This window comes from Petromyzon marinus, chromosome 7, assembly GCF_048934315.1.
Source record: "Petromyzon marinus isolate PM22_M1 ecotype Great Lakes invasive population chromosome 7, UKy_Petmar_22M1.pri1.0, whole genome shotgun sequence".
In the NCBI taxonomy this organism is placed as follows: Eukaryota; Metazoa; Chordata; class Hyperoartia; order Petromyzontiformes; family Petromyzontidae; genus Petromyzon; species Petromyzon marinus.
Window position 1 is genome coordinate 17,172,105 of NC_133673.1, and position 13,768 is coordinate 17,185,872.

Sequence of the window (13,768 nt, forward strand, 5' to 3'; positions counted from 1 at the left end):
TCTCCTGGTTACTACTCCTGCAGCAGTCCACCGACTCACAGACACGAACATGTACACATTGCTGGTACACTCCCTGACGTACGAGAGAAGTGTAACAAGACTGGCGCTGTGTAATTAAGGCACTTTATTGTTTCGTGTCTTGCCAAAATAAAAACACTCGGGACGGAGTGATGAAGTGATGACGAGAAACATTGGTGGGGGTCTTTGTGGGGGACGATGGGACTCACAGACCTAGGGTCGATACCCCAGAGAGACAGCCCCAGCCACTGATGGACCTTTAACACACACAACTCTGTCTACAGCAAGCAAAATTATAACACTGATAATGACATTGAATGAAATAATGCTCAGCAGTAGACTGACTGAACTGGGAGCACATGAACCAGGGAACAAATGCAGAGGAGATCAAATCATATCGATTCTAAATGAGGGCTTGGGCAGGGCATCACATAGATGGAATGATCAAGGCCTATGGTCAAGACTTTTGATGGAATGGCAGCCAAAGGAAATAATTTGCCCAAGAGGATGACCACTGCAGAGATGACATCAATTCACGTTCAGGATGGACATGGACGATGTACTCTCTATTTGTGTCTGTATGTTTATATGTGTGCGTGTGTGTGTGCATACATGAGTGTAAAAAGCTAAATAAAAAACAGGAATCAGCACTGTAACGTCGCGCTCGGCACGTTTACCACAGCGTATGTATGCAGCTCAAAACAAACTGCGAATTGGGCAGCATGAAGTTGGTGAACGCACAGAGGCACTGCAATTTGGGAACCCGTGCAGGAACAATGGCAGACAACCAAGCCAAATAATATTTCGGCATCCAGGACACCACATCCATCATAACTCTCGCTATGGGCTGCATTGGATACCAGTCACGTGCCGACTACTGGAGCCTGCCAGTGACCCAGAAACATATTCATTGGGAGTTTAAGCCCTGCTAATGACGATGACAAATAGCTCTCCTATGCATTTTTGGGTTGTATCGCATGTTGTTCGGCATGTCTGACGTTTCGCAGCACATGCCGAGACCTTCCTCGGAAACAGAACTAAAGCTCTGAAGCTCCCAGAACGTGAAATGAAACGGACATTGTGCCGACCAAGACGCGGTACGACCCGAAGACGCACCGGTTGATAGGGTGGTGGCGCAGTGGTAACACTTGTTCCTCACAGCAAGAAGGGCCTGGGTTTGATTTCCAACTCGAGCACTTTTCTGCGTGGACTCTGTATCTTCTTCTGTTCTGCATTGGTTTCCTCTGGGTTCTCAATGTAACAGGTAATGGCCAAACATCCCAATGCTAAAAAAAACTTCCTTTCAAATTGCTCAATTAGGATTGCACATACCAACATCGCCACCTATGCAGAAAACTTGGCAGGGCCCTCCTGAAAAAAAATTCTTCAGATTCAGCAAGACTTTCCTGGGTAAACAAGCATAGAGATTATAATAACAAAAATAATAATGCGTGCCCGGATTCCATGTCTCTGCCCGCCGGCAGGCCGCTATGCCAGGCCTCTAGGCCAGGCTGCTACGCCAGGCCGCTATGCTAGGCCGTTAGGCCAGGTTGCTGGCGAGCAGCACCGGGTAGGAGCTGCCGATGCGGTTGCCCTGGCGATGGCACTCGAGGCGCACACTGTACTCGTCGAGGCGCATGGCGTAGGTGGAGGAGCGCTCGCGCGACAGCAGGAAGCACACCGTGTAGACCGCCATCTCAAACTCTGGCGACACGCCGATGAACGAGCTGCCCATGGGCTTCACCACCCCCTTCCAGCTGAACTGCAGCGTCAACAGGTGGTCCTGGTCATCCGGCTGTGGAGGGGTGGGGAAGGAAGGGGGAGGGAGTGGGGTGCAGGAAGGTTAATGGGTTACTTTGATACCTCTCCTGCACAATTAACTCCGATGCCTCAGCTTCATGGCCCACCTTGATATCTCACATCGCATGGCTTTGACCAGTTGTTACAATTTGTGCCTCACCTGCATGTAATATCTGCACAGCTCACCTTTGTTCTCACCTACACAGCTCACCTTCATACCTCCTCACCTGCGCAGAACCTTAGCCATAACCTTATTTCTCTATGTTTGCACAAGTGCTCTGTGCAAGGGGCCTCCTGCGTCAAAGACCCCTATGTGTGGAACACCCTTGATGTTGTAGGGGACCCCGTGTACGTAGGGGACCCCCTGTACATAGGGGACCCCCCTCTGCGTACCCGGCTGCTGCGTTGGGCCTTGTATCCTTTGTAGTCCACGTGGCCGTGTTTCTCCTGCAGGTAGAACTGCACCCAGTTGTGGAAGCCCAGGATGTTGGCACCACGCCGTGTCTCCCCCACGAACACGTGCTCGAAGCCTGACGAGTCCCCGCTACACGTACATACACACGCACCGGCGCGCACATGAGCACACACGCGAGCTTGTGCATATGCACCGGCACAACGACAAAGATCCCGAAGTGTAGCTTTAGTTAACTTTTGGGGTAACTGCAGTTAGTGAGTAGCACCTATGAAGGCCAGCACGCCACACGAAGGGATGGGTGGGTGGCCAACACCATGCCTGGCCGCTTTTGTCTGCCCAGTGCTGACGTTTACACATTGCACTAGACACTCATTTAAGGCTGAGTCGACCTAGGGAAGGCCCAGGACCAGTTCAGATATTTGCAACTGTTATTGGTCTCAATCAGGACTTGAACTCAGGTCGCCGGGATAATAGTGCAGCGCGCTAACCAAGCATGTACACATGCGAGCAGACATACAAACTTTTGGGGAAAGTGCCATTAGCGGGCACCTATTAAGGCCAGTCATTGTCTCACTACCATTGAAGTGAGCCGTGGCTGATAACTTAACTCATCAGGTCACTGGGTTCATGGCACAGTGTGCTAACCAGTGTTCCACCGATCCCTCAACCCAATTTGCATCAGTCATAAATAATGGGTTCTGAAGCACGTGACACCATGCACGCGTCCCGAGCTTAAATATCGATTTTAACCCGGGATTAATTTCAGCCGGTTCTGTTTGGGTCGGCAATTTGGAATATATTTCTGCACCCGACACAGCTCATCCACTATACCTCTCGTCATGGCCGTGGCTACTATTAGTCCTGTGGATACCGAGTGAGGGATGAAGGAGTGATGGTAGGCGGGGAGATAAGCACGGTACCGGTAGTTATCGCGAGAGTAGAGCTGGAACCAGATGGAGTAGAGCTGCCGCTTGAACCCCTCGGGGCTACGGTCAGCGAGACCCCTCTCCGCCAGGAACTTGTGCGCAATCTGACGGGGACACAGGGACACAGTGACATGGGGATACACAGACATTAGGGCATGGGAACAGGTGAACACAAGGACATGGGGAAAAGGGGACATAGGAAAACAGAAGCATGGGGACACAGGGAGAGAGGGACAGAGGAACATGAAGACATGGAGACAAGAGGAGATTGGACCATGAGGACAAGAGGGCATGGTGACATGGGGACACAGAGATATTGGGTCATGAGGATAGAGTGACATGGGGACAGGTGGACACGGGGAAATAGGGTCAGGAGCACGTGGGTGCACGTGTACATGACTGTGCGTGACCGCACCTGCATGACGCCGGTCTGCGTGACTGCATCCAGGAAGTGCCGGTTCTCAGCCTCCTCCTCCGCCGTCACCGTCTCCGCGATGCCCGTGGACGACTCGTAGTTGTCCAGCAGTGACAGGAACACTGCCACACACAACCACCACAACCACAACCGCAATAATCATCGCAACCACAACCGCACACTGCCAAATGCAAGCAATGTCTAAGAGGCAGCATAAAATGGGGGGGTGGGAGAGGGTAGGAGGGAGGAGGAGAGGGGAGGAGGAGGAATAATTAGGGAGAGGAGTTAGGATCAGATGGAGCAGTGGGTTCTGGATAGAGGCCGACCGAAACTGAATTTCTGGTTTCGGCCTCAAAACGAAACCAGACCGAAAGTTAAAAATTGACTTTCGGCCAAAACCGAAAGTAAACCAAAAGTTAAGTTTTTGGCTTCGGCCGAAACAGAAACTATGCCGAAAGAAGCCAATTTACCAACTTTCGGCGCCGAAACCGATACCGAATTTGGGGTCGGCTTCTAGACGCGTCACAGACTCGCGTGCACGGACACCCAAGCCCCCTCCTGCTGTGTGAAACCCATGTGGAGGAGGAGGTGGGGTGGGATGGGGTGGTGGGAGGGTTGAATTGGACCATTGGAGGGGTGGGTGGGTTGGTGTGTGTGTAGCTGGTGGGCGGATGAGTGAGTGAGTGAGTGTGCGTGCGCACGTATGCACACTGTTGGCATCAGCACGCTGCTATAATCTGCTCAGTGTGCTGTGCGTGCGCCCGCGTGTGTGTGTGTGGTACGTGCCTCGAGCTTCCTGTGAGAGCCCAGCCTCTGAGCCGCTCAAACAAAAGTGCTCCTGGTGGACTGCTGCTGCGAGTGCTGGCTACACACGTGCTGCTTGCTGCTGCTGCTGCGTGTGCTGAGAGTGCTGCCAACGTGTGTGCTGCTTGCTGCTGCGTGTGCTGGCTACGCGTGTGCTGGCTACGCGTGTGCTGCTGCGTGTGCTGGCTACGTGTGTGCTGCTTGCTGCTGCGTGTGCTGGCTACGCGTGTGCTGCTGCGTGTGCTGGCTACGCGTGTGCTGCTGCGTGTGCTGGCTACGTGTGTGCTGCTTGCTGCTGCTGTGAGTGCTGGCTACGCGTGTGCTGCTTGGTTCTGCTGCTGCTCGCTAGTTTGGTGGTTTTGGGGAAGTAATTTTTTTCTCATTCTTCTCCGTCGTCTGTCTTATTCCCCCCCACCACCACCACCACCACCACACCCCTCTCACCCCCATCCTTGCTTGAGTGTGCATGCGTGCGCTGCTTGCGATCGCCGGAGAGAGTGAGGAGCGTCTGCCATCAACCACCGCCGCCGCCGCTGCACGGAGTCGCATGCGCGCGTGTGTAGTTTAGAGGTCAACCGAAACTGAATTTCTGGTTTCAGCCGAAAACAAAACCAGACCGAAAGTAAAAAATTGACTTTCGGCCGAAACCGAAAGTAAACTGAAAGTTGTAAATTGACTTTCGGCCGAAACTGAAACTATGCGGAAAGAGGCCATTTGCCAACTTTCGGCGCCGAAACCGAATTTCAGTCAGCCTCTAGTTGGGAATCAGGAAGAATTGAGAATCAAATGAAGGAACTAAATGAAGAGGATGGGGACCAAGGACAGGAGGACCAGGGGTAAAAGGGGGGATCAGGGAGACCCACGTCTGAACGTCTCGATGCCGTGCAAGCGTCCCTCGTCCACGAATTTGAAAAGCGGCCTTACAGCGCAGTCCCTGGCAGAGTTACTCCCCGTGGGCACATAGCCTGCGCGTCCCTACCGCACAACCACAACAAAACCACAGTGTAACCACACAGCCACGGTACAACCACGTTCACAGTACAACCACAGTACCACAGAGCAGCCATTAAACACAACAACAACTCAGCTGCCACACCCAACCACGCCACGGTGTTGGCTGGGGTCCCTGCTGCACCTGGAGGTCGATGGCGTAGTCTCTCCCTGGCTTGAGGCGGTTCACATCCGCGTCCCACAGCGCACTCATCACCTCCTGCAGCTCGCGCTCGCTCGCTCCAGTGCTGCGGGGACACGTGGTTACACAGACACACGTGCGAACACGTGGTTACACAAACGCACGTGCGAACACGTGGTTACACAAACGCACGTGCGAACACGTGGTTACACAAACGCACGTGCGAACACGTGGTTACACAAACACACGTGCGAACACGTGGTTACACAAACACGTGCGAACACGTGGTTACACAAACACACGTGCGAACACGTGGTTACACAAACACGTGCGAATACGTGGTTACACAAACACGTGCGAATACGTGCTTATACGAACACGTATGGGCACGGGAATACACAGGTACAGCAACAATGGCCGCCATTCGCCACTAAGTGGTGGTGACATCACCACGGTGCTTGTGCCAAGTCAGATGCACTCCGATGTTACGTGAAGTTTCAATTTTCAGTTTCATTTATTAGGTATAGCCCTATGAGCCATGCGGCTCTTGAATCGGGTGCAACCGCAACAAACAAAAACATGAACAAGAACCATCTTGAAGTGACTACGCGCAACAGAAAAATCCAGGAAAAAACAGCAAAGTTTCGAAGGCTCGCTGACAAGAGGTCACGGGACAGGATCAGGTTCCATGGGTTTACCGACTGAGATGAGATGCACCAACTATGCCCCCTAATCTGCCAACTTCCTGCATTTTAGCCGCCCAGACCTCCGCTCATTTTTCTGAGCGTCGCTCCTCTACCCTCCGTTGTAGCTGGAGGGCGCCTGCCTCTGAATGCCCAGTAGCGTCCTCCATGAGCCTCTTCCACAGAGGCCGATCTTGACACCGCTGGTACCAGTCTTCGGCAAGTCCACTCAGCTCCACATCCTCCTGTACCGCATCAATCTGCAGCCCGTGCCGTGCCCCTTTAGCTCCCTCTATCCAGCCAAACAGAAGTTGCTTGGGCATGCGGTGGCTGTGCATGCGGGCTACATGACCCAGGCACAAAGACAAAGACACACAAACAGAGATGTAGGCACACAAACAAAGATGTAGGCACACACAGCGCCTCCTGTTACACGAGAAGATATGGCTCATGTAGCTGGAGGCCATGGTTCAGTCAGCGCCGCCGTGTACCTGTACATTCACCTGCCCTGTACTTTATGTAGAGCCACTGATAATATGACACACGAGCCCTACAGTGTCACCGCATGCACGCACAGCACCGAGATAGAGATAGCAGCGACACAACGATAGCGGCGCGCCGTGACAATTACACACCTGGCGGTTGTAAAACACTCGGGGCAATGTAGAAGCAGGGCAATTTGAGGAGACAACAGCGGAGACAAAGAGGCACGTCCTTTGCACACAATCGTAACACAGAGACGGGACACGTAAGAATGGATACTTTTCTCTTATTAAACAAATGTCGTGAATTGCACACATTGTTTTTTTCAGTTTATTTATTTTTGGTATAGCCCTGTGAGCCATTGGCTCTTGAATCGGGTGCACAACAAACAAAAATACGAACAAGAAAAACATCTTAAAGTGACTATGTGACCGTGCAAACAGAAAATCCATGAAAAAAACAGCGTACACCAACGCTGTGTGCAAAAAAAATCCCAGTGGGATGCAAGTCAAACAACAATAACCACAAGAAAACTTAGATTAAGGCCATCAGTCTACAACAAAACAAACATGTCCAAACCAAAAAACTTTTCGAAATCACCCAAAAAATAAAGCCATAATTGCAACGCAACAGTGATCACAGGGACTGTGACCGAATTTTTACAATAAACTACATAAATAACATGTAACACCAAATCCTAGAGCCAAAGCTGGCTGCATGAGTTACTCCACAACAACAGAAGCATCAGTCAGAGTATCAAATTTTTCAATGCACCTATCTCAAACCTCGGCCATTACATAACTCTGAGCCCAAACCCGACTCTAACCCTAATGCTAGGCCATTGGTTTATAACCAACTAGTTTTACTACCCGGCTTCGCCCGACACTTGGATTATTTTCTTGGATCAATACACGGCCTACGCGGAGGGTGGGGGGGTTATGCGTGACGTCAGCAGGTACCCTGCGTAACGCTGCCGCATGCGGTGACATCACAGATGTGACGTCACCGCTCACTTGCCGTGCAAAATATATCCATTATTGCGCCCCCCCCCACCCAAAATACAAAAGTCTATTTTTATACTTTTTGCATTGTGTACAGTCTGGAAGCTACCCACATGCCAAATTTCAAGTTTGTTGCATGTTGGGAAGTATGCTAAACATTTCGAACAGACACATTCACAAACTTCCCTTTTATATATAGATGATGATGATAAAACGAATACCTGCAACCATGGCTTTATTTCAGTCGGGATTGTCTGGATCGGCAACTGGAAAATAGTTCCGTGGCCGGCACACCAGATCCAGTAGACCACTCGCTATGGCTGTGGCTACTACTCGTCATGTGTCACCCACTCCACTCTACCAGCGACAACATAATTCATCTGCAGCAGCCATGGTCAATTCACTGTTGGATGAAGGTCTCCCCAAGCTATCACCACACGTCATGATCCTGAGACTCGATAATTCACCCAGCCCCTACACACGTGCTGATTTACATTGCTCCATCTTTTGTGGGTGTCCTCTCGGACGCATTCATATTTCCCTACGTTTCTGTAGCCCTGAGAATATTGTGAAAAATGTATCGGGTCGTGGTGGTTCATCGACCATACTTCACCACGTAGGTCAGTGCGGGTGGGTGTAGGTGAGGAGCACGGGCGTGGGAGCGTAGAGTGAGATGGTGACTGGCGAGGAATCCTGACGGGAGAAGAATAATCCACGCTCTTTGTCTTGCAGGTTAAGTTACTCTCCCTCCGCTCCTTCTCATTTGTATTGTGTACCACCCCACTTGTACGTTTGGACATGCACCGTCTTCTCTGGCCCAGAATTGATTTTAATTGATTAATCGTTACATGCCTCATGGAGGGGCAGGTGAGGGGGGGCAGGTAGCGACCCACCCAGGGGCTTTGGAATGTGGGTCCTAGTGTCGCCCTGCTGGCCCCTCCCTCACCTGCCAGGTCGATGCAACCGTACTTCACCTGGTCTCAGTATGTGCCAAGAGATTAGGACAATGCGTGCCCAGAACGGCTGTGTGTATAGTAGAGTACAGTAGAACCTCGGAGATCGAATGCATCAGCACTCGAACAAGTCGGTGTTCGAACGATATTTCCGAACATTTTTTGCCACGGAAACCGAACGAAATTCGGAGGTCGAACGGCAATCGCGACTTGAAAGAACCTGTACGGCTGAGACGCGTATGGCCAGTGTGCACGACGCTTTCCCAGACAAAGGTTTTGCCATGTGAGAGGCTCAGCTAACGCGTAGCTCTCACCCAGTGCAGACCCGCAAAACATCGTTCCTTAACTTTTTCGTTAATTTCCTTTATTTCAGTGTTTTTTGGTGTTTATCCATAAACAATGTCTCCTAAGAAGGTCAGTGGTAGTGATAAGCCAAAAAGGAAAATTCTATCGTGAGAACCACGATAGAATTAAGAAAATAGATCATTGCAAAGGCAGAGAGAGGTGTCCGCGTGACCGAGAGTTCCAAACATTACGGTATGCCGAAATCGACGATCTGCACGATACTGAAAAATAAAGAAGCCATTAAACAAGCTAATGTAGCCAAAGGAGTGTCATCTCTATCTAAACAAAGAACTAAGGCCATTGAGGAGGTTGAGAAATTGCTGTTGATTTGGATCAACGAAAAACAGTTGGCGAGTGATATCATTTCAGAGGCTATGATATTGTGAAAAGGTCGAGCAGTTGCATTCAGACATCCTCGAAAACACACCAGGAGCGAGTGATGATGCAGGTCCTAGTGACATTTTCAAGGCTAGCCGAGGCTGGTTTGATAAATTTAAAAAGAGAAGTGGCATACATAGTGTCGTAAGGCATGGGGAGGGTGCCAGTGCTAATAAAGAAGGTGCCAAGAATTTTGTTGGGGAATTTAAAGAGTTCGTGGAGGGTGAGGGCTTTATTCCCCAACACGTTTTCAACTGTGATGAGACAGGCCCTCTTTTTAAAAAAAATGCCAAGGAGGACCTACATCACCCAGGAGGAGAAGGTCTTGCCGGGGCATAAGCCTAAGAAGGATAGGCTAACTCTGTTGCTGTGTGGGAATGCTAGTAGGGACTTTAAGGTCAAGCCCCGACTTGTTTACCATTCCGAAAACCCCAGGGTGTTCAAGAAAAATAGTGTTATAAAGAACAAGCTGAATGTGATGTGGAGGGCCAACAGTAAAGCCTGGGTAACCAGGCAATGTTTTATTGAGTGGGTTCATGAGGTGTTTGGGCCTAGTGTTAAAAAATACCTCCAGGAGAAGCAGTTGCCACTTAGGGTCCTCCTCCTCATGGACAATGCACCTGCTCACCCTCCAGGCTTGGACGACTCCTCTCATCCAGCCCATGGACCAGCAGGTCATTTCCAACTTCAAGAAGCTCTACACCAAAGCACTTTTTCAAAGGTGCTTTGAAGTCACCTCTGATACTGAGTTAACACTCGGAGAGTTCTGGAAGAACCATTTTAACATTTTGCACTGTCTAAGTCTCATCAACAAAGCCTGGGGAGAAGTGTCTTCCAGAACACTGAACTCTGCCTGGAGGAAGTTGTGACCAGACTGTGTAGCAGAGAGGGATGTTGAAGGCTTTGAGCCTTGAGACTGAGCCTGTGGTCGAGAACATTGTGTCTCTAGGCAAGTCCATGGGCTTGGACGTTGATGATGATGTTGAGGAGTTGGTGGAGGACCACAGCACAGAGCTCACCACTGAGGAACTCCAAGACCTTCAGAAGTAGCAGCAACAGATGGTAGTTGAGGAAATGTCTTCAGAGGAGGAGGAAGGGATGATGCCCCTAGTTCAGTGATAAAATAAATGTGTGCCAAATGGGTTGAGTTACAGAATTTTGTAGAAAATATCACCCAGATAAGGCAGTAGCCAACCGAGTGAGCAATCTTTTAATGATAATGCAATGTGTCATTTTCGAAACATCCACAGACGGAGGCAGAAACAAACCTCTTTAGATAAGTTTCTAGTCAGAAAGAGCTCAAGTGACTCACAGTTAGTGGCAGACAAGAGGCACAAAAGAAAAAGAATCCCAGAAAGGCAGTTACCCGACGTTATTATGGAAGGGGACTCCCCTTCCAAACAATAACACCACCATCTTCCACTCAAGCCATAAACTCTCCTTACTACAGGTAAAGTGAAGTTCAATGTTCATTTATTTCATTTATTCCATATATTTATTCCATTTTTTTGTGTATCTTGTTTTTTTGTATGGTTTTATGCATGTAATTACTGTAAAATTTGTGTAAAAATGCTTTATGAGAGATTTTTTGTGTCTGGAACCAATTAATGTCATTTACATGAATTCTTATGGGGAAAATGAATTCGGTGTTCGAACAAATCGGTGTTCGAATGGCCTTCTGGAACGAATTAAGTTCGATCTCCGGGGTACCACTGTAATCATAATTTGGCGTCATGGAGAAGGGTTGAGTCATCCATTACAAGGCTCAGTCAGGAGGGTCTTGCTACGACTAAACACTGGGGGATGTTTGGGCCTGTAAGATTAGGATTTTTAGCGAATTATTTAAAATTATGCGTGTTTTCTTTCCTTCGTGTGGGAGGAAGCCAGAGCAGCCAGAGATTACGAGCAGATAACAACGCTCTGCACATAAGGGTTCTCGAACCCACGTGGCTATACTTCCATCGTCCTGCCCACCTTAGTGGGCAGGACGATGGGAGTTTCACAAATCTAGGCGTGATCCACCAACGCTGACCTACAAAGCGCTGCTGCATGCGTCACAAGAGTTTCGTCACCAAACATTTTTTATTTGTGAGCCAGTTCCATTACTGTTAAATAAAAATGTTCTCCAGAATCGCTCCAACTCGGCACGCCACGGCATTTACAGCGGTAACTCAGCTCCCCGCGGTTGTAATGGGGCTGGGAGTATAAATAGTTAACTCATTACAAAAGCCGAAAGAGAACAAAACGGAACACACAGGGCCGAAAACACGAGCCACGTGGTGCTGGAGGCGCTGCCAAGAGATAAACTTGATGGGTGCGAGTGTATGTGAGCCTGTGTGAGTTGGTGAGTGAGTGTCTGTGTGAGTTAGTGAGAGTCTGTGTGAGTTGGTGTCTGTGTGAGTGTGTGAGGTGGTGAGTGAGAGTCTGTGTGAGTTGGTGAGTGTCTGTGTGAGTGTGTGAGTTGGTGAGCGAGTGTGTGAGTTGGTGAGCGAGAGTGTGAGTTGGTGAGTGAGTGTGTGAGTTAGTGAGAGTCTGTGTGAGTTGGTGAGTGTCTGTGTGAGTGTGTGAGGTGGTGAGTGAGAGTCTGTGTGAGTGTGTGAGTTGGTGAGTGTCTGTGTGAGTGTGTGAGTTGGTGAGCGAGTGTGTGAGTTGGTGAGCGAGAGAATGAGTTGGTGAGCAAGAGTGTGAGTTGGTGTCTGTGTGAGTTGGTGAGCGAGTGTCTGTGTGAGTTGGTGAGTGAGAATCTGTGTGAGTTGGTGAGTGTCTGTGTGAGTTGGTGAGTCAGTGTGTGAGAATCTGTGCGAGGTTCTATGTGAGATTTGTTTGAGTGGAGTGTGTATGTGATAAAAAAAATAATTAATCTGTGTTGAGAAAATGGTGAGGTGTATGTTTGTATGTACGGTAGTGTTCATGTGCGTATATATTGGGTGCTGTGTCTGTTATGTGTTTATTACCTTTGTGTGTGTGTTGTGTACGCGTGTCTTGTGTGTACACGTGTATTGTACAATACACAGGTGTGTGTTGTGTGTACACTGTACTGAACACGTGTTGCATTGGCAGGAAGCGCAGTGGTGTGTGGGGGGGGTAGCCATTCGCTGTGCCCCCAGTTCGTATCGATGACGACCCCCCACAAACCAAACCACCTGGCCATGCGCCTTGGTCAATGTGCACGCACACTGTACACAGCACGATGGGAGCCAGCCAGGCCCCCGTCCAGCAGCGGATTGAGAATGGATAACGTTACACTCCGTCTCTGACCCTGCCTGCTGCACTCCACGCTGCCACGGCCGCGTTACTGAGGGTGGTAACTCGGCTCTCGTTATCTCATGAGGCAACAAGGTAACACGTTGCTTATTGAGGGCCCCACTAGGGGTTCATCTGGGCCCGAGGTTAACGGGACACGGCCCCACCCCCCTCTAACCACCCATTATCCATCAATCCCTCTCCATCCTCCCTCATCCATGACTCCCCTCTCCATCCATTGATACCCCCTTACCTCTCTTGCCCTGATCTCCTACAGCACCCATTTATCCCTCTCGCCATCTCTCACTCCTGCCCTACATCACTCAACTCTCGGGCCCCCTACTCTCGCGTCACGTCTCCCTCCACTAGGAATGTGCCCCCCCCCGTTACGCAACGCCTCTCTCCTCTTCAGCCCCGGATTCCGAAATGCGCAGTGACCGGAGCGAGCGGAGGGAGCGCGGGGGCGAGGGATGAGAGGAGAGAGGAGTGGAGGGGGGCTATCCAGCCCGCCTCTCACTCGCTCTGTGCTCACCTCGCCATGTCGCGATGGGGCTTCGTGCGGGCAGGGCGCGCTAGGACTCGAATTCGAGGAGGAGGAGGTGGAAGAGCGAGCGTGGAGTAGAAGAGGCGACCGCTTCTGTTTAGTGGGGAAACGCAACCCCCCTCCTCCCCCCTGGGTGGGGGCGTGGCCCGCACAGCGGCGCGCGCCGTTACGCGGTGGGGGCGTGTGGCCAGCACCACGCCCGGCCGCCTTTGTCTCCCTGGTCCTGATGTTTATAAAGACAACACAAAGCCATAGCTTCCCCCCTCATACAACTTTCTATCAGGCTGTTGGGGCAAAGTTATGTTGGCGAGTAGCACCGATGAAGACCGCCACGGCACAGGCGGGGGTGGGTGGCCATCACCACACCCGGCCGCCTTTGTCTCCCCGGTGCTGATCCGCTTGTTATTTCCTATGGCCGCTGATGTCGATGCTGAGCGAGATAACCGCGTCAGCAGCAGCAGCAGCGCAGTGTGTCCCTGTGACGTCTCCGTTGTAGTTGTGGATCGGGCATTGCTTCGTTCTGTGTTGTACGGTCGGTTCTGGATGGCCACAGTCGCACCTTGACCACTGCAGAGTTTTTAATTTCCCGTTTGTGTGTCAGGTATCTGCACCTGCCATGGTTTGTGCG

General features: G+C 50.7%; 1 protein-coding gene across 2 annotated transcripts; it reads right to left on the reverse strand.

The window, feature by feature from the left end:
- Positions 1–109: 109 nt before the first annotated feature.
- On the reverse strand, positions 110–13,277 carry LOC116940063 (poly(U)-specific endoribonuclease-A-like). 2 transcript variants are annotated; one of them, XM_032949355.2, is made up of 8 exons: positions 13,129–13,277; positions 6,829–6,907; positions 5,514–5,616; positions 5,242–5,353; positions 3,575–3,696; positions 3,154–3,263; positions 2,212–2,362; positions 110–1,813 (listed from the first exon to the last, which is right to left on the reverse strand). In XM_032949355.2, the coding sequence occupies exons 3-8, from the start codon at positions 5,580–5,582 to the stop codon at positions 1,559–1,561; spliced, it is 819 nt and encodes a 272-aa protein (XP_032805246.2). In that variant the 5' UTR covers positions 5,583–5,616; positions 6,829–6,907; positions 13,129–13,277; the 3' UTR covers positions 110–1,558. The 2 variants fall into 2 exon arrangements, with proteins under 2 accessions (XP_032805246.2, XP_032805247.1); XM_032949356.2 differs by lacking the exon at positions 6,829–6,907 and having other exon boundaries at positions 13,129–13,273.
- Between the last annotated feature and the right edge of the window lie 491 nt (positions 13,278–13,768).